Source organism: Pteropus medius, unplaced genomic scaffold, assembly GCF_902729225.1.
Source record: "Pteropus medius unplaced genomic scaffold, Ma_sr-lr_union100, whole genome shotgun sequence".
Classification (NCBI taxonomy): Eukaryota; Metazoa; Chordata; class Mammalia; order Chiroptera; family Pteropodidae; genus Pteropus; species Pteropus medius.
Window position 1 is genome coordinate 1,936,497 of NW_024340692.1, and position 20,621 is coordinate 1,957,117.

Below are 20,621 nucleotides of genomic sequence, written 5' to 3' on the forward strand. Positions count from 1 at the left end.
TTTGGTTAGTTTTGAGAACTGGAATCAACACAGTAGGAGAAGGATTAGGAAAGAAGAGAAGAGTTGGGGTTGGGGAGATACAGAAGGTGGAGTCAACAGGATTTGAGTGTTGACTTGACTAAATACAAAGATCAAACAAGGCTGAGATGGCTCTAGTTTCCAGCTACAGAACGGGCTAGATAGTGGAGTCGCCTAAACCATAAGATCCATGAAAGGGGACTGGGTCTTTTAGGGAAGGTGGCAGGTAGGTGTGCTGTTGAGCTTGGTGTTAAATCTTTGGAATTTGAGGTAACTTTGCAATATATGAGGCTGGGAGGTTCAAAAGGCAGTTAGAGGCCATGCTAGAACAGAGTTTGAAACTGAGCCAAATGAAATTACGGCCCAGTGGAACAAAGAAAACGAGGACCGAATCTCACTTGGTAAACAAAACCATAAAAATAAGGACAGGATTTCTAGTTCATTTTGTGGATTAGAAATACTTTGTAATATAAACTAAGCTTTTTTAAACTTAGAAGTACAAGGGTGTATCTTCTGGGTTTAATATTCCTGTTACCAGGTGAAGCATTGGGCTGCAAACCCACTAAAAGTCAGAGAAATTATTATGAAGAGCTTTCTACAAATAACAACAAAAACACTACACATGTGAAACTTGAATTCTGATCTGTTTTTCTTAGATTTATTGTTGCTTCTAATGGTAAGATGAGATGTCCATTTCCTTATGAAATATACTTCTAAAAATGAGATAAAAATCTTAATAGATTTTTCTCCTCTCCAGATACATTTTAAATAAACATGGCCTCTAACTTACCAAGCTTTGTATTTTAGTCACTGGAATATAACAAAACTGATGACTAAATTGGCTCTTTCTGCCAGAACTGAGTTTTGCTCTTATACAGAGCAAAATTATTCTTTTCTCTGTGTGTGTTTAAATCTAGAAAATGGCAAATATAATTCTCAACCATTTATAGCTGTCATTAAAACTCTCTTAATATTACGAGCAGGAACTCTTTTTTCATACACCTTTTTAAGCAGCTAAACTATAGGCATGTCAAATTGTAACCCTGATTTTTTAAAAAAGAGCTCTATAGGGAAATGGCTGCCTAATCACAGTTTTAAGTGTGTGGGGTTGATAGGGTCTGTGGTGCATATTTCGGTCTCTGCACAGATGTGTGCAATATGTGTGTACATGTTGGGTGGACACAACCCTGAACACAAGACATATGCAATATAGAGAAATATAAATTATGCTTCAAGTGGGTTCTCTAATTCATTTCAGTTTAACTCTTCTAGCACCTTTCTCTTTTTTCTCATTACTCTTAAAAATTGTTTAAAGAATAAAAACAAACACAGAAAGAAGATTGATGAATACAAAGCTTATAGATAATAGTGAAGAGAGTGGTAGTAGAAGGCAGATTTTGCATTTCAAGGACCTTGTGCTAGTAGAGACTAATGCTTAGTCAGCCCAGAATAGAGAAGATTGTACCAGGCTGAGTAGTGACCCCAAAGGTATCTATGTTGCAATCCCTAAAATCTGCGTGACCTTACATGGTAAAGGGCCGTTGCAGATGTGATTAAGTTAAGCATCTTGAGATGAAGAGATGCCTGGATTATCCAGGTGGGCTTGATGTAGTCACAGTGGTCCTTATAACGGGGAGGCAGGAGGATCAGAGTCAGAGAGATTGGATAAAGTAGAGAATCAGGTTAGAGTGAAGCACTTTGAAGGAGTCATGAGCCAAGGAAACAAGCAGCCTCCAGAAGCTGCAAAAGGCAAGGTAATAGATTCTCCACTAGAGCAACGGTTTCCAACCCCCAGGCCACACTCTGTGGCCTCTTAGGAACCGGGCTGCAGAGCAGGAGGTGAAGGGAGCAAGCTAAGCTTCATCTATATTTGCTGTGGCTCTCCAGCACTAGCATCACTGCCTCAGCTCCACCTCAGATCATTACGCACTAGGTTCTCATAGGAACGCCGGTCCATGGTGCCAAAAAGGTGGGGGACCACTGCCCTAGAGTCTCCAGAAGGAATGAAGCCCTGCTAATACCTTGATTTTAGCCAAGTGAAAATGACTTCAGACTTCTGACTTCCAGAGCTATAAGGTAGTAAATGTGTTAAGTCACTATATGTGCGGTAATTTGTTACAGTAGCAGCAGGAAACTAATACACATATGAACTGCCCTGGATTTAATAAGTAACCAATACTAAGATTTAGGAAACTGCTGATTTTGAGGCTGGTCCTAGAGTTCCTCACAATTTAATGCTTTAGCGCAAATGGTAAAGAGGTCTTGGGAAAGCTGCACTATGTAATGAGAGAATGGATTTTGAAGCACACAGACCCTACTTTTCCTTTCTCACCTTTGTGACCCAGGGTCACAGAGGGCAAGCACAACCTCTATGAGTCTTGTTTCCTCACAGGGTTGCTGTGGGATTAGAAGAGAAAATGCAAGAGCAGTGGAATGAGTTCTACTACCTGAAGTTTGAATTCCTATTCATCTCACAGTGCTTCAGGTTCCTCATCTATAAAATGAGGGTAATGGGAGTGACTATCACATTAAGAATAGCGAGGATTAAATGAATTAAATATGTAAAATGTCTAGAACTGTGCTCGACACTTAGTTAGTGCTGCTCTTATTAAAGAGAAACGGCTCCTGAAATCTATCAAGTGCCCAATGAATGAACTGGCAGACTTGCCATGAACCTTTTCAGTACCATCCTCTATGCTTTACATACCTGTACTGGGTGTTATGGGGTCTCACTAAGAGTCGGTCTCTGCTGTCATTGAACTGATGGTATAATTCAGAAGTCATAGGAAAGCATCTGTCCAGGTAAGGTGGTATAGGACTGTTAAAGGAGCATCACTGATCATGAACTTTGTGTGACTTCAGCAAGGGAAGATAGAGGAGTCATGCAGAAGGGACAGGACTCCTGTCTGACTTTGACAGGCAGAAGGAAGGGGAACTGTGTGTGGGCAGGGAGAAGTGTGGGCCGATAGCAAGGTACTAGCAGGGATGGGAGAACTGCAGCTGGAGTTGGGCAGGGACAGATTGCAGGGGGATGAAGGCCTAACTAAGCCATTGGGTTTTATTATATGACAATGGAGAGTCACTGAAAAGAATCATAGCAGAAGACTGTGATGATCAAGATGTCTTAGACTGACTTGTGGCATATATCACGGTGCTGTAACATACCAGTGTGATATGGTCCCTTGTGGGGTGTATATAATTCATAATATATATCCAACATCAAAGTTGATGGTGCTGATGTTGAAGTGTGCATGTATTAGTAAATTAGAGAAGATTCAGGAGGCTAATACAAAAAAATATGCAAGTGTTTCAGAAGCCGACTAAACAAAAACCAACAAGATATTAAAGGTAAATTGATAAAAATAAATATTACATGAATCTTTCAACAAGACGTGAGATAAAAGCAACGAACACAATATTGAGTAAAAGGTAGAACTGAAATAAAGAAGCCCCCCTAAAAACCAAAGCTACAATTAGATTTCTGCTTCATATCTGCCTAATTGTTTCTAAAATAAAATTTTAACATAAATACTAGGATTCCATGCTAGTCCTCACCAGACCTGCAGAATGTATAAATATTGGCTATTTGCCATTCGCTAGGCAAATGCTCTACAAGGGACAAAGAAGGTTGCATTCTTAGCAGGCAAATGATGATTAACCTAAATTATGCTTTTTTTCCCCTGAAAGAAAAGCATAGTGCTTTTTGAGGTCAGTGTAGCCCAGAGTTCAAGCAGCAAGGAGTGGAGTTTCTCCCTTCCAATGGGCCAAAGTCGAAGTCCATGGGGTTGTTACCTGTCTTCTTTAAATGAAGCATTTGATGCCCCATCTCCTTTTCTTTCTTTCACATGCGAAAGATTGTAAATGGTGTTGAAGGATTACAGACCTCAGCCCTATCCTCTGCTAGATCCAAGCAGCTAGACAGAAAAGACCCAGTGAGTGCACGGCAGGTTTCCTTGTTCCAACAGGATAACCAAGAACCAGAGGGCTAACCAGACAAATGGATGGTCAAGAGCTGGTGTCTTAACTAAGCAGTCTCCTAAGACAGTAGCGCATTAGCAAGACACTTAAGTTACTCTCAACTTATTCTATATAACATAAATGATGACTTCCTTTATCAAGCGGTTAGTAATAGCTGATTTTGCCTAACAAAACCGGTTCCTCAAAAATAGGATTCTAAAAAATAAGATAAGAAAAATAGTCTATTGTTTCCCCTACATTCCTAGAAATGACAAAGGGTTCTTAAAACAGACCCTATGAACCAATATTTAACAAATTTTTAACCAATTTAACCAATATTTAAGAGGAGTTTCCTTTGGAGGATAGACTCACTGGTGGCTTTCACTTTCTATGTTCCTTATTTCTTATTATGTTTTAATGTTTTCCACAATTATTATGTATTGAGTACGACATAAGATATTTTTAAAGGCCCTAATAAAAGTGTAGTCAGAGGCTCATGCGATGAACTTCAAAGAGCTGTTTACTATTAATTTCCTGATCTGAAAATGTACTTAGGTAGGCATATCTTGGAGATATTGTGGGTTTGGTTCCAGACCACCACAATAAAGCAAGTTGTAATCTTTTTTTGCTGGTGGAGGGTCCTGCCTTCAATTTGTAAAATAAGCAACATCTGTGAAGCACAATATAACAACATATACCTGTATCTGACTTATCCCAAAGGCTTCTCCCTAGTGGAATAGAAAAGGTTTTCAATTTATTTTCAAAATAAATTCATGTCTTAACAGGTCCGAGGTAGACTGAAAGAAGAATAATGAACTCTTTGGCAATCTGCTGTTTTAAATGAGGAAAAGGGGTGGAGTGGGGGGTGGGTGTGGTGTTGGCAATAGACCAAAAAAGTCATGAACATGTATGTGCTCTAAAAATTGAAAAAGCATCACATGGCAGTGCCATTATTCAGCAGCATGTGTGGCTACTGAAAAGAGGTTGGTGTTTAGCTGACTTTCACTGCTACGCCAATGTTATAACCTATAATGACACAGCAGAAGTATCAATAAGATATGAAGTCATAATTTCAGGGCTTGTAAGGCAGTATTCATGATCCGTTTATGCATTTTGTCAATCCGTTAACATTCTATCTAGAACTTACTATGTGCTTACTGGCAACACAAGCTAATAATACAGGGACTTAATACTTTCAACAGTGGAGGCCAATTTGGGCTGATTCCTGGTCTAGGGTTGGTTTGGGTTAGTGGCACGGCTTACGGTCATGTATTCATTCTAGTTAAATGTTAAATTGTAAATATACTAGAAATCAAGAGACCCAGGTTTTGCTTACTCATTACTATTTGATTCTCTGAGCACTTTACTAAATCATAGCCCCAAGATGGGCTGGGAGAAGACAGGGGGTCTGTCAACCAATCGTGAAAAAGCATGGACAACGTGTGGAAACGGTGGCCCCTTCTCTTAGCATTAAGGTAAGGAAGAGTATGTAAGCTGATATCCTTTTCCCTTTTCAGTCAGATGACCATATAACTTATGGGACACTTTTAAGAGTGAAAACCTGTTTCAGTAAAACTGGGATGTATGTCCCCCTCACCTTTTCGTATTACTTTTTGTGACCTTTGATGTCACTTTTGGCTACATTTGATAGTGTATAGGGAGGAAATTGCAAAATAAGATTTTATCCAAATAATCTAAAATCCTTCTGTGTTTTTTAAAGGCATGCAAAAGGATTATTTAACTGAAGTATGATGAATATAATTTTAGATAGGACAGTTTAATAACTAGTTGTGTTTGTATTATTATAATATATGCTTTAGAGTGGGGTCAGCAAAGTCCTGTAAAAGGACAAAGTATTTTCGGTTTTGTTGGCCATATGGTCTCTATCACACCACAAGTCCTCCCCTTGTAGGGTAGAAGCAGCCATAGATAATATATAGATGAACTGGGTGTTGCTGTGTTCCAATAAAACTTTATTTACAAGAATTGGCTGTGAGCTAGATTTGGCTTTGGGCTACAGTTGACAACCTCTGCTTTAAAAAAAATAGTTCTCAGATCTTTGATATTCATATGAGCAGGAAAATAAAAAGAAGTCTGGAAGTGACTCAAGATTTCTAACTTTTTTTTGTTAAGTAATTATATTTTTAAAAAATGATTGCCTAGTACCTTTATCTCTTAAAATTTTAATTAGTAAAAAAAGTAGAAAAGTATAAATCAGAACAAATTTAGCTGTATAGAAAACCTACGTTGTCCTTATTTAAAAAATTTTCCTTAGCCTGGTGAAAACTATGTCATGAAATATGCTCAAATTACTAGATGATTCATTTGAGTTACTTTTGGAGGTTACTCGGTGTGGCATAGCAGAAAGAACATAATATGTAATTCAAAGGTCTGGATTTGAATAAGCTTGGGGGAGTACTAAGAAGGGAGGGATGAGCTGACCTTCAACATTCCTTTAAAGGGACCAAACTACTCAGAGACTACTCTGTCCTTAATCACTGGTGTAAATGCTCCAGTATTGAGTAACCCCAGAACTCACCGGCTGCCACTGTGCAGGGTACCAGGCTGGGGGGCAGTTGAAGCGGTTACAAGCTTGCACAGTGCTGGGCTTGGGCTGGCGACATAGCTCATCAGCCAGGATTACTGTTTCATTCATCTCTCTGGAAAGTAGGTGGGAACAGAAGACGTCTCTGGTTTGCAGGCCAACCCCACAGGTGAGACTGCATAGACTCCACTTGCCAATTTCCCACCTGAGAAGAAATCAGAGATGAAGACATCTGAGCACCTGTGCAGAGAACCACTCCCATGACATCAAGTCTTGCTAATGGAATTGAAAACACCTAACTGGGAATGTCGGAAGTTCCAGCATAAGACTGACTAGGAATTCTATTCCAAGCCTAGAAGCTATCCTCTCCCTTTTGATGGAATATATCAACTTCTTCGAAGTTGAACATATAAGTTGAACATATCAAGGCTCTGGGCACCATGTGTTGAATAGTGCACTGGTCTAGAAGTTTCTCTGCGAATCTTTCTAGCCCCCTGACTTAGAAAGACTGAAAAATTTGTGCTTCTTTTTCTTTGGCTTCAAAGTTGGCTCCAGCTTCCTTCAAACTTCTATCTTAGCATAGAAATGTCTCTGTCTTATGTATAAATATCATCACTGCCTGGGACTGGACAATGTAACAAAAGTGACGGTTGCTAAATAGATCAGTCTTACAGAGGGGAAATAAGTGGAGAGAACTGTTCATTATCTGGAAGTGGAAGTCAAATACACACAGATGAGCTGAGTGCATAAATTGGCCATTCCAAATGGCCAAGTCTTGAGAAGTACATTTATAGTGAGCTAAGGGCCTATAAAAACAATCCCACTGCATTTTCCTGTTGATGCAGCCTCCAAAATACGAACGATAAGGAAAAAGCTCAGTTGCTTGGGCACTGAGTCAGATGCATTCTTTAATGATCAGTTAAGAAAGTTCTGTTTACAATGTGAGGCACAAAGAGTCTACAAATAGGAGTTAGCCAATAAAAGCATCACAAGTAGATTCTTCAGTAGCTAGCAGCAACCTCTCCCCCCGCATCCCCTCCCCCCTAACCTTCTACAGCTAGCCCTGAAAATTGGTTTAAATTCTCTGGCCTTCATGTTTTTTTATCAGATGGTAAAACTGACTGTATACACTCTCAATCTCTTCCTGCTACTCTGATATCTAGCTACCTTCCCAACCCGTATTTCCACTACCTCCTTTCTTTCATTTACCTAATGTTAAAGCCACGTCTGTAGTGAACTACTCAATTCACGCCTCCCTCACTGCCCCCCTACCCCTGCCCCTGCCCCTGACCTCCCAGTTTTCTAGCTGTCTTTTCTCAAGTGGTTACTCCTAATTTGGAATACTTTTTATCCTTTCCTTGCCTCTCAAAATTTATTCCATTTCTATATATCCAAATTTGATCTATATTTAAAGGATTGAATCCATACCTGTTCCAGACACTATCATTTTCTCAACTGCACTACAGTATTCTGCCTGTCAAGGGCTCTGCTAGAGTACACAGTTCTTGAAGGCAAGGTCTTTATCAACTTTGTCTCTCACAGGGTTCATCATGGCACCTTCTAGAGAGTTAATGTATATGGTTAATAATTTCCTGATAAATTAGCAAATGGAAGGGATCTACTGTCATAGTGGGTACTTTATACACATTATGTCATTTAATTACATCCTGAACAACATGTGATAGTCTCTACAGATATTCCTCATTTTCCACTTGAGGGAATCTTAGAATCCAAGGGGCTGATTTGTCTAAATACCCATGATTAGTAAGTAGTGAATCCAGGATTCAGCCTGGGGTATGTGTGGCTCCAAAGCCTTTGTACTTCTATTGTACCATGCTGTCTCCAGGAAATACCTTGCAAACTGTCCTATAAATATTCACAAAGTTTTAAAGGAATAGAAGAGGCGAGGCTGGGTTAAATAATATATTTCTTTTAGATCCTTGTGTGAATTTCTATAAATTTATTTTTAAATCTCGAGTTTGGGTTAATCCCAAGCTTTAAAATGTTGTGGAGTTGTTATTGGTTTTAAAATACAACCATACATCCTTTGCCTTTCCTCCCTTCTAGTGATGGAGTCTTGACTATGGGCTGAACTTAATGTCTCACTTGCAATGAATAGAATGAGGAAGGAGTAATGCTATGTGACTTCCAAGGCTAAACCATAACAAACAAAACAACCTATTGCTTCCACTTGGCTCTTTCTCTTTGCTTTCATGCCATGAGGACACCCAGTCGTAAGGAAAGTCCACATGCAAAGGAATTGAGGCAGCTCACCAACATTGAGCACCAACTTTACAGTTATGTGAGTGAGCTCCCTTGAAAGAAGATACACTGGACATAGCTGAGCCTTCAGTTGACTGCGACTTCACGGGAGACTGTGAGCTGGAACTGCTTTTCCAAGCTGCACCTAAATTCCTCACTCATTATACGCTGAGAAGTAATAAATGTTTATTTTTGTCATGAGCTACTGAGTTATGGGGAAATTTGTTATGCAACAGATAACTAATAAAAGCATATATTTTCCCCACAAAATGTGTATATGTTAATCAAAAGACATATAAAAGAATATTCAAAGCAGCATTATTCATTATAGCCCAGACAGAGAACAACTCAAATGTCCATGAACAGTTGAATGGATTAAAAATTATTTGTTCATAAAAAAAATTATGACATATTCATAAAAATTATGATATATTCATAAAATACTATAAAATGATGAGAATAAACTACAACGAGCAACATGAATGAGTCTTACAAAATCTATTGAAGAGAGTCATAAATGTGAGATTTCATACTGTTATTTAATTTATATAAAGCTCAAAAACCAAAATTAACCTATGGTGTTAGAAGTCAATATGGTACTTCCCCTTGGTGGTTAGTAACTAGAAGAGTAGTATGTGGTACGGCTTCTAGGGTGTTATCTTGATCTGGGTACTGGATCTCAATCCACTTAGTGAAAAATTACCAAGCCACACATGTAGGATTTGTGCACTTTTAACTGAAATACTAAATGTTATGGGTATAAAACAATATTCAACAACTATGCCCAATGCTGATGACTACCCTCTATATATCTCATAAAGGAGCTGCCTACATAGAGAATGCTTCCCCAAGGTTAAAACTTGTCATAGTAGAGGTTTTATCCTTCCACTGCCCCCACCCCTGACCCCACCTCTGGAAGAAATTCAGTTGCTGGCACCTTGAAGCAGAGGTATTTTGCCAGCCATGAGGCCCCTTCGATGCTACTCAGAAAAGTTCACAAAATAGACATATCTGCCTACCCATGATAAAGATACATTACATTCATAAGGGAAGCGGACAGCAGTAGCTATCTGTGTATTAATCACTCTGCTGATTCTGGGTTGAAAGTATTTGAATTAACTTAGGCAAAAGAGGGAAAGCAGAGACTCTCCCCCTATTTTTCCCCTGCATAGTGGCTGCAATTGTGATCCTTGGGTCTCCTTGCATATACTGTGCCTTTGATTGTTTATGAGGTAAGAATTGTAGGCCATGGGTAGCCAGCCTGGGTGGGCAAGACTGGCCCTGGCCAGCAGCCTGTGGGACACTTACAAGACTTCCACGGGACTCTGGGCCTGGCTTCCACATAAGCCCAGGACTGAGGAGGACAGAAGCTCTGGTCCAGGTTTCAGAGGGTGAGGGCATTAGTACTTCTTCTCCCACTTTACCTGGTTGACTTCTACTCATCTTTTCAACTTTACTGAAAACACTACTTCCTCAGGGAGGAAGCCCTCAAGTGGGCAAAATTGTCCTCTACTTTATGGTTCCATTAATATTGCCCACTTTGGAAATTCTCAACACACCTTTTTTTTTGCTTTGTTTTGTCTTATTGTGGTAAGAATACAATGCCAGATCAACCCTCTTAACAAAATCTTAAGTGTAAAATATAGTGTTGTTGACTATAGGTACAATATTGTACAGCAGATTAAAACTCATTTATCTTGTAAAACTGAAACTTAATGCCATATGCCGTAATTAGTAATTCGCCATATGCCCTTCTCCTAAGCCCCTGGCAACCATCATTTCATTCTTTGATTCTATGAATTTGACTACTTTAGATACCTCACGTAAGTGGAATCATACAGGATTTGTCCTTCTGTGACTGGCTTACTTCACTAAGCATAATGTCCTTAAGGTTTATCTATGTTGTTGCACACTGCAGAATTTACTCTTAAGGTTAATATTCCACTGTGTGTATATACCGCATTTTCTTTATCCATTCGTTTATCAGTGGGCTTTTAGGCTGTTTCCGCATCTTGGCTACTGTGAATAGTGAATGCTACAGTGAACATGGGAGTGCTCATATAAGTTCCCGACTTCAATTTTTTTTTGGATAAATATAGTGCTTCTATTTTTAATTTTTTGAGGAACCACCACATTTGTTTTCCATAGTGGCCACACCATTTTGCATTTCCACCAACAGTGTGCAAGGGTTCCAATTTCTCCGGATCCTCGCCAATATTTGTGGTCTTTTTTTTTTTTTGATAATAGCCATCCCAACAAGTCTGACATGATATCTCATTGTGGTTCTGATTTTTATTTCCCTGATGATGAATGATACTGAAAATTTTTCATATACCTGTTACCCATGTGTATGTCTTCCTTGAAAAAATATCGGTTCAAGTCTTTAGCCCATTTTTAAATTGGGTTATTAGCTATTTTTTTCACTACTTAGTTGTAGGAATTCCTTATATATTTCGGAGATTAACTCCTTATCAGATATACGGTTTGCTTTTTCATTCTGTTGATTGTTTCCTTTGCTGTAGTCAACATACCTGTAATCTATTACTTTGATGAGAGCATGAGGCTATGGCTATTTTGGTTTACCACTGTTATGGATTGATATGTGTCCTCTCAAAATATATATGTCAGTGTCCTAACCTTCAGGACCTTCGAATGTGACTTTATTTGGAAGTAGGATCATTGCAGATGTCATTACTTAAGATGAGGTCATACTAGAATAGGGTGGGTCCTTAATCCAATAAGACTATTGTGCTTATATGATGCAACGGAAATGAGAGAAAATGTCATGTATGACAGAGACAGAGACTGCAGTGATGCATGTATAAGCCAAGGAATGTCAAGGATTGCCGCAAACACCAGAAGCTAGAAGAGACAAGGAAGGATTCTCCCTCACAGGTTTTAGAGGGAGCTTGGCCCTGTTGACACTTTTGATTTTGAGCTTGACTTCTGCCTCCAGAACTGTGAGAGAATAAATTTCTGTTGTTTTAAACCACCCCATTTGTGGTACTTTGTTATGGCAGCCCCGGAAGGCCAACACACCAGTATAACCTCAGTGCTCAGCATGGTGCCTAGAACATAGCAGATGCTCAGGAAGTACGAAGTGATTCAAACTGGGTGGAAAGCCAGTGCACTGTGTGTATACCTTTGCATTAGTCACTGCTGGTCAACCATCTCAGCTGTGTCCACTAAACAACTGCCACCACTAATTTCAAATTCCGAAAAGCTCTGAACAGCACAAAGTTTTCTTCGATGTGGTATAAACTATTTGGAGCAACACTGGACCTGAATTGACCTGATGCTTTTACTGATCACATTCCACTTAGTGTAAATAGACATTTAACTGTAGCAATATTAGCCTGTTAGATTATGGCATTTTACCCTAGAATTTACTAGGGGTACTATACAATCTATTTCTTAGTAATCCTAACAGTCCAGTCCAAAAAACCAAAAAATTCTAAATTGCAAAACACATCTGCCCCATTGTTTTTGGCTAGAGGATGGATCATGGCCCTATATCAGGAGGATGGTAAATGTGATCACTGTGGTTTCTTCTGGCTTCTATGCTTCAGATGGTAAGCTTCATGGTTGGACCTTTGGCCAAATGCTAGAAAGACTGGTTCCCTCAGGATTCTCTATACTGCTTTCTTTCCTCTCAGACTTTCTTCTCCACATTCCTATCCCTTTTGTCAAAACCTGCTTGCAGGGAAGCCTCTGTGAACTGATGCCCCTTAGCTGTAGGCTAGATCCTGCCTAGGTCCTGAGTGACTGACTCCTGACTGTGGGCAGGCAGAAGATCAAGGGTTGCCTGCCAACCCCCAAGGCTGGAATTTGTCTTCCCAGCATCAGGTATTCTTAGGTTGGCCTCTCTTTATAAGTGGATTTTAGACTTCAGCCTTGATTCCCTGATGGTGCTGGGTTCTGTCCAAAGTCCAGGCTACAGGACTGTGATCCTGTCACTCAGCCAGGATATGGCCAACCCCTGACCTTGGGCTGGGCAGAGACCCTTAGCCATGAGCCATAAGCATGATGTGACAGCAATCTAGCTGATATCACACATTATCTCCAATAACAACAGTAATTCTAACATTTATGCAGAGCTTAAAATGAGCCAGGTACTGTGCTAGTTACGTTAATTGAATTGTATTCTATAATCGTCTCCACAGCCTTGTGAGATAGGTACTATTATCTGCATTTTAACATCAAGGAGCCGAGGTCTGGAGAAGTTAAATGATTAATTAGTCATGGCCTAGAATGCCTCCTGCCAGGTCTCACACAGATGCCAGTGACAACTGCATCGCATCCAAGTTTACCAAGACTTGGACGCATGGGCCCTGAGAAGGGGTTGCTCACTACTACAGAGGCCAGCACTGTGGATTTATAAGTCTCAGCTCTGCATCATCTCAGCCTCTTTTGCTGAGGTCTCAGCAGAACTCAGGACTAAGCTCACCCAAGATATGGGATACATGTGTGCATCAATCCTATGAAGAAGATATCATAAGTTCCCCTAAGTAACTTATCCACAAAACACAATTAGTAAAGAAGACAATCAGGATTCCAACTAAGACAGCCTGTTTCTGTGTGCCTAACTATTATGTTATTCTGCTTCTTAGGGTCAGGATGATAAATATAGCAGTACAAAATAGATTTGAGATGGAAATTCTAGGATCCCTTGTGTTTATAACTTCAGAAAATGACAAATACTAAAATAACAGAAGCAAACACACTGATGCCACCCAGGGTTACCAACACACTTGGAGTTATTTCAGTAAAGCTGTAGTGGTACCTGGCAGCCAAATGCACAATGGCAGAGTGTGGTACCCCCAACAACAGGTTTGTTTTTTAAATTAATTTTTATTTTTCAATTAGAGTTGACATTCAATATGATTTTATATTAATTTTAGGTGTACAGCAGAGTTATTATACATTAACAAAATTTACAAAGTGATCCTCCTGATAAATCTAGTACCCACTTGGGACGATACATCGTTATTACAATATTACTGACTATATTCCCTGTGCTGTACTTCACAACCCTGTGACTATTTTGTAACTAACAAGTTGTACTTCTTAACCCCTACACCTTTTCACCCAGCCCCCAACCTCCCTCCCATTTGGCAACTATCAGTTTGTTCTCTGCATTTATGAGTCTGTTTGTTTTCTTTGCTTATTTTGTTCTTTAGATTCCACATGCTAACTGAAATCATATGGCATTTGTCCTTCTCTGACTTATTTCACTTAGCATGATACCCTCCAGGTACATTCATATTATCACAAATGTTGAGTTCACTCTTTTTTATGGCAGAGTAATACTCCCTTGTATATATGTACCACCTCTTCTTTATCTAATCTTCTATTGATGGGCACTCGGGTTGCTTCCATACCTTGGCTATTGTAAATAGCCCTGCAGTGAACATAGGGGTGCACATATCTTTTTGAATTAGTTTCGGATTTCTTCACATAAATACCTAGAAATGGAGTCATAGGGTAGCTCTATTTTTAATTTTTTGAGGAATCTCCATACTGTTTTTCATATTGGCTACAACAATTTGCAATCTCATCAAGAGTGCACCAGGATTCCTTTTTCTCCACGTCTTCGTCAATACTTGTTTGTTGATTTATTGATGATAGCCAATCTGACAGGTGTGAAGTGATATCTCATTGTGGTTTTGATTTGCATTTCTCTGACGATTAGTGATGCTGAACATCTTTTCATATGTCTGTTGGCCATCTGTATGTCCTCTGGTGAAATGTCTATTCAGGCCTTCTGCCCATTTTTTAATTGATTTTTTTTTTTTTGGTGTTAAGTTGTATGAGAGTTCTTTACATATTCTGAATATTAATCCCTTATCAGATGTAACATTGGTAAATATTCTCTCCCAGTCAGATTATATTTTTGTTTTGTTGATGGTTTCCTTTGCTGTGTAAAAAATGTTTAGTTTGATGTAGTACCATTTATTTTTCCTTTTGTTTCCCTTGCTAGAGGAGATATATCAAAAATATTACTAAAAGCAATGTCAGAGAGTTTATTGCCCATGTTTTCTTCCAGGAGTTTTATGGTTTTGGGTCTTACGTTTAAGTCCTTAATCCATTTCGAGTTTATTCTTGTATATGGTGTAGGAAGATGTTCTTTTTTTTTTTTTATGTATCTGTCCAGTTTCCCCACAAGCATTTACTGAATAGACTGTCTTTACCGCATTGTATATTCTTCCCTCCTCGGTTATAATTGACTATATAGGCGTGGATGTATTTCTGGGTTCTCTTTTCTGTTCCATTGGTTTATGTGTCTGTTTATATGCCAGTATCATTCTATTTTGATTACTATAGCGTGACACATGCAACTTTGTTCTTTTTTCTCAAGACTGCTGTGACTATTTGGAGTCTTTTGTGGTTCTATATAAATTTTAGGATTATTTGTTCTAGTTCTGTGAAAAATGCCCTTGATATTTTGATAGAGATTGCATTAAATCTATAGATTGCTTTGGGTAGTATAGGCATTTTAACGATCTTAATTCTTCATTAAAATGTTTCAATTTTATTGTTATCTTCCATTTACTTGTATTTTCTTCAATTACTTTTTTAAATGTCTTACAATTTTTTGAGTACAGGGTTTTACTAATTTGGTTATATTTATTCCTAAGTATTTTATTTTTTTGGATGCATAGTTCATTATTTGTATATAAAAATGCTATTGATTTCTGAATATTAATTTTGTATTCTGCTACTTTAATAAATTCATCGGTCAGTCCTAATTTTTTTTTGGTGGAATCTGTAGGGTTTTCTATATATAGTATCATGTCATCTACAAATAATGACAATTTTACTTCTTTCTTTCCAATTTGGATGCTTTTTATTTTTTATTTTTATCTTTTTGGTCTAATTTCTGTGGCTAGGACCTATAATACTACGTTGAATAAACTGGACATCCATGTCATGTTCCTGATCTTAAGGAAAATCCTTTAGCTTTTCACCATTGAGTATGTTAGCAGTGGGTTTGTCATATTTGGCCTTTATTATGTTTAGGTATGTTCCCTTTACTCCCACTTTACCGAGAGTTTTTATCACAAATCGATGCTGGATTTTGTCAAATGCTTTTTCTGCATCTGATGATATAATCATATGCTTTTTATCCTCATTTTGTTTATGTGGTATATCACGTTAATTTGGGAATACCGAACCAAAGTTTGTGTTTTATAAAAGTGGCCATTAGAGTTAATATAGGCAATCAAGGACCATGGTGGTTGGTGCTTCATAGTAGCTTGTGTTTGTATTAGCTATCCAAAAGAAAGAAGTTTTTCCTTCCTTAGGTTAAGGGCTCATTATGTGAATTGTTCTCTACTCTTTCAGAGAAGGTAATGGCCTGTTGTCTCCAGGAATGCACTTTGTGATATTTCTGTCAAAAATTAAAATATCATGAGGCAACATCAAGCAAACCCAAACTGAGAGATATTTTACAAAGAAATGGCCTATATTCTTTAAAAAATATTTTTATTATTTTTAGCTGTTATTTTTCAATTACAGTTGACAACCAATATTCTTTTATATTAGCTTCAGGTGTACGGCATAGTGGTTAGACATTTGTATAATTTACAAAGCGATCCCCCAGATAAGTCTAGTACCTACCTGGCATAATACGTAGTTATTACAATTTTATTGACTAAATTCCCTATGCTGTACTTTATATCCTCATGACTATTCTATAATTATCAACTTGTACTTCTTAACCCCTTCACTTTTCCATTCTCTGTATCTATGAGTCTGTTTTTGTTTTGTTTTATTTTGTTCTTTAGATTCCACATATAAGTGAATTCATATATTTGTCTTTCTCTGACTTATTTCACTTAGCACAGTATCCTCTTAGTCCATTGATTTTGTCACAAATGTTAAGATTTCATTCCTTTTTCATAGCTGAGCAATATTCCCTTGCATGTATGTATCATCTCTTTCTAATCCTCTATTGATGGGCACTTACGTTACTTCCACATCTTGTCTATTGTAAATAGGCCTAAAGTGAACATAGGGGTGCATATATCTTTTTGAATTAGTGTTTTGGATTTCTTCACATAAATACCCAGAAATGGAATCATGGAGTCACGGGGTAGCTCTATTTTTAATTTTTTGAGGAATCTCCATACTGTTTTCCATAGTGGCTACACCAATTTGCAATCTCACTAACAATGTACCAGGGTTCCTTTTTCTCCACATCCTTGCCAACACTTGTTGTTTGTTGATTTATTGATGACAGCCATTTTGACAGGTGTAAGGCAATATCTCATTGTGGTTTTAATTTGCATTTCTCTGATGATTAGTGACATTGAGCATCTTTCCATATGTATTGGCCATATGTATATCCTCTTCGGTGAAATGTCTATTCAGGCCTTCTGCCCGTTTGTAATTGGATTTTTTAAAAAAAATTTGATTGTTAAGTTGTATGAATGAGTTTTTATGTTTTGACTATTAACCCCTTATTGGATGTAACATTGGTAAGTATTCTCCCCCAGTCGGTAGATTATATTTTCATTTTGTTGATGGTTTCCTTTGCTGTGCAAAAACTGTTTATTTTGATGTACCATTTGTTTACTTTTTCTTTTGTTTCTCTTGACTGAGGAGGTATGTTAGAAAAATATTACTAAAAGCAATGTCAGAGAGTTTATTGCTTATATTTTCTTCTAAGAGTTTTATGGTTCTGGGTCTTACATTTAAATCTTTAGTCCATTTTGAGTTTACTCTTGTGTATGGTATAGGAAGGTGGTCACCTTTCATATTTTTGCATGTGTCTGTCCAGTTTCCCCGCCAGCATTTTTTGAATAGACTGTCTTTACCCCATTATATATTCTTGCCTCCTTTGTCATAGATTAATTGACCATATAGGTGTGGGTTTATATCTGGGCTCTCTACTCTGTTCTATTGATTTATGTGTCCGTTTTTATGTCAGTGCCATGCTGTTTTGATTACTATAGCCTTGTAGTATAGTTTGGTGTCAGGTAGTGTGATACTTCCAACTTTGTCCTTCTTTCTCAAGATTGCTGTGACTCTTTAGGGTCTTTTGTGGTTCCGTATAAATTTTAGAATTATTTATTTTAGTTCTGTAAAAACTCATTGGTATTTTGATAGGGATTGTGTCAAATCTATAACTTGCTTTGGGTAGTATGGACATTTTAACAATGTTAATTCTTTCTTTTCAGGAGCATGGTATATGCTTTCATTTATTTGTATCTTCTTCAATTTCTTTTTTCAATGTGTTATAATGTTCCAAATACAGGTGTTTTAACTCCTTGGTTAAATTTATTCCTAGGTATTTTATTCTTTTTGATGCAGCTGTAAATGGGATTGTTTCCTTAATTTCTTTTTCTGGTAGTTCATTATTGATGTATAAAAATGCTATTGATTTCTGAATATTAATTTTGTATTCTGCTACTTAATTTGTTTACTAGTTCTAATAGTTTTTTGGTGGAATCTACATATATCACATACATTTTATATAGTATATAAAAACTACCTAATAGTTTTTAGAGTTCTTTCTATACAGTATTTCAGCTGCAAATAATGACAGTTTACTTCTTCCTTTCCAATTTGGATGCTTTTTATTTCTTTTTTCTGTTTTGTCTGAGGTCAGTATTGCTACCGCAGATTATTTTTTCATTTTCACTTGCATGAAATGTCTTTTTACAATCCTTTGCTTTTGGTCTGTGTGTGTCTTTCAATCTGAAGTGGGTCTCTTGTATACAGCATATGTACTGGTCTTCTTTTCTTATCCATTTACTTACCCTATATCTTTTGATTGGAGCATTTAATCCATTTATATTTAAAGTGATTATTGATAAGTACATAGTTATTGCCATTTTATTATTCATATTTGTTTTTTCCCCCTTCTTCATCTTACAGAAGTCCCTTTAATATTTCTTATAATACCAGTTTGGCAGTAACTAACTGGTGACTAATTCCTTTAGCCTTTTGTTTGGGAAGCTCTTTATCTCTCAATTTTAAATGATAGCTTTGCTAGGTAGAGCAATCTAGGTTCTAGGTTTTTCCCTAGAATATTCAAAATATTCACTTTGAATATTTTGTGCCAATCCCTTCCAGTCTGCAAAATTTCTGTTGAAATAGCTGACAGTCTAATGGGAGCTCTTTTGTAGGTAACTGCTTTTCTCTTGATGCTGTTAAAATTATCTTTGTCTTTAACCTTTGGATTTTAATTATGATATATCTTGGTGTGGGCCTCTTTGAGTTCATCTTGTTTGGGACTCTGTACTTTTTGGACTTGTATGTCTATTTCCTTCAACAGGTTATGGAACTTTGCAGTCATTATTTCTTCAAATATGTTCTCAATCCCTTGCTCTCTGTCTTCTCCTTCTGGTACCCTTATGATGTGAATGTTGTTATGCTTGATATTGTCCCAGAGGTCTCTTAAACTATCCTCATTTTTTGGATTGTTTCCCTTTTGCCCTTTTGATTGGGTGTTTTCTGCTACCTTGTCTTCCAAATCGCTGAATCTATCCATTGTTTCATCTAATTTACTGTTGATTCCACTAGTGTATTCTTCACTTAGGATATTGTACACTCATTTATTGATTTACACAGTATTTTTTTTACATGAGTTTTTTTATATGCAGTAATTACCCCCCCCCTTGTTTATGTGGACTTTTTATACACGATTTCCATTTATGCGATGCCATCCTATGTGGTTCTTTTTCATTTCCATTATTGGTTATCATTCTTTCTAAAAAAACGACAGCTTAACTTGGCAATGTACAAAAAACTAATACTTATTAACACAATTATTAATGATCTTCTCATTCATTGGATGGCAAATAAAAAAGCATGGGTGACTGATGTTTTTCCAGATTGGTTTTACACAGGTTTTGCTGTAGAAGCTGAAAATCATATGAAGGAAAAATGTCTTCCTTTTAAAATACTTTAACTTTTAGATAATGCACCTGGTCATCCACACAATTTAGAACATCCAAATACAAAATTTGTATATTTGCCACCGAATACAACTTGCTTGATCCAACCTTTAGATCAAGGCATTATTTTCACCTTTAAGATTAATTATATTAAGCAAAGTTTAATGATAGTTTCAATAAATTTGAAGATAATGAATCAATTATATTTATAGAAGCCTAGAATAAATAGGCAATTTTAAGTTGTATCAAGAATATTACTTTAGCTTTGAGTGATATAAAGCCGTCAACTTTAAATGCTTGCTGAAAGCAATATGACCAGAAGTGGTTGTCCAAGGAAATATCATTCCAACAACTGAAGAGAGATTAACTGGCATTCTTTATTAAATTTCTAGAAGAAGGCTCTGACAATTTGAATGTTAATATCTAGAATTACTGGTTGACCATGAATTAAGTGATAATTCACTTAATATCTGAAGCTACTCCTGCTGATGAATATGGCAGTGACCTTGAACCAGTTTCATTTACTGCACAAAATATTTACAAAGCTCTTCAACTGGCCACAAAAACTGGAAACTGCAATTCTAGATAATGACCTAAAAAGATTTTAAATGTTGCAGTGAATATTGAAGAATTTATGAAAAGTTAGCAAAAGATGGGGTTAGAAAAAGATCATCCAAAAACATAAACATAAATAATGAAACCAAAGTAGTACTTCCAAATATTTCAAGCGATGAAGACAGTGATTCTGTGCCAATTAAACAGAGAAGGTTGATTGCTTTGGACTACAGTACAGACATCGACAACGAATAAAATTTATTTTGGTTTCTCCGAATTTTTATTAGCAGTTTTTTTGTGAAAATATGTGAAATAAATATTTTTATGACATATATTGGCCTATTTTTTCAGAACATTTTTTTTTTCATACTGGTAGACTC

The 20,621-nt window shown here is 37.2% G+C and overlaps 1 protein-coding gene across 3 annotated transcripts in view; it reads right to left on the reverse strand.

Moving 5' to 3' along the window:
• The window catches only part of ADAMTSL1 (ADAMTS like 1), a 387,565-nt gene that overhangs the window by 146,042 nt on the left and 220,902 nt on the right, over positions 1 to 20,621 (reverse strand). For all 3 annotated transcript variants that reach the window (XM_039870536.1, XM_039870472.1, XM_039870576.1), the window contains one exon: positions 6,515 to 6,725. In XM_039870536.1, coding sequence (XP_039726470.1) covers positions 6,515 to 6,725 — 211 coding nt within the window. The remainder of the gene's footprint in view (positions 1 to 6,514; positions 6,726 to 20,621) is intronic.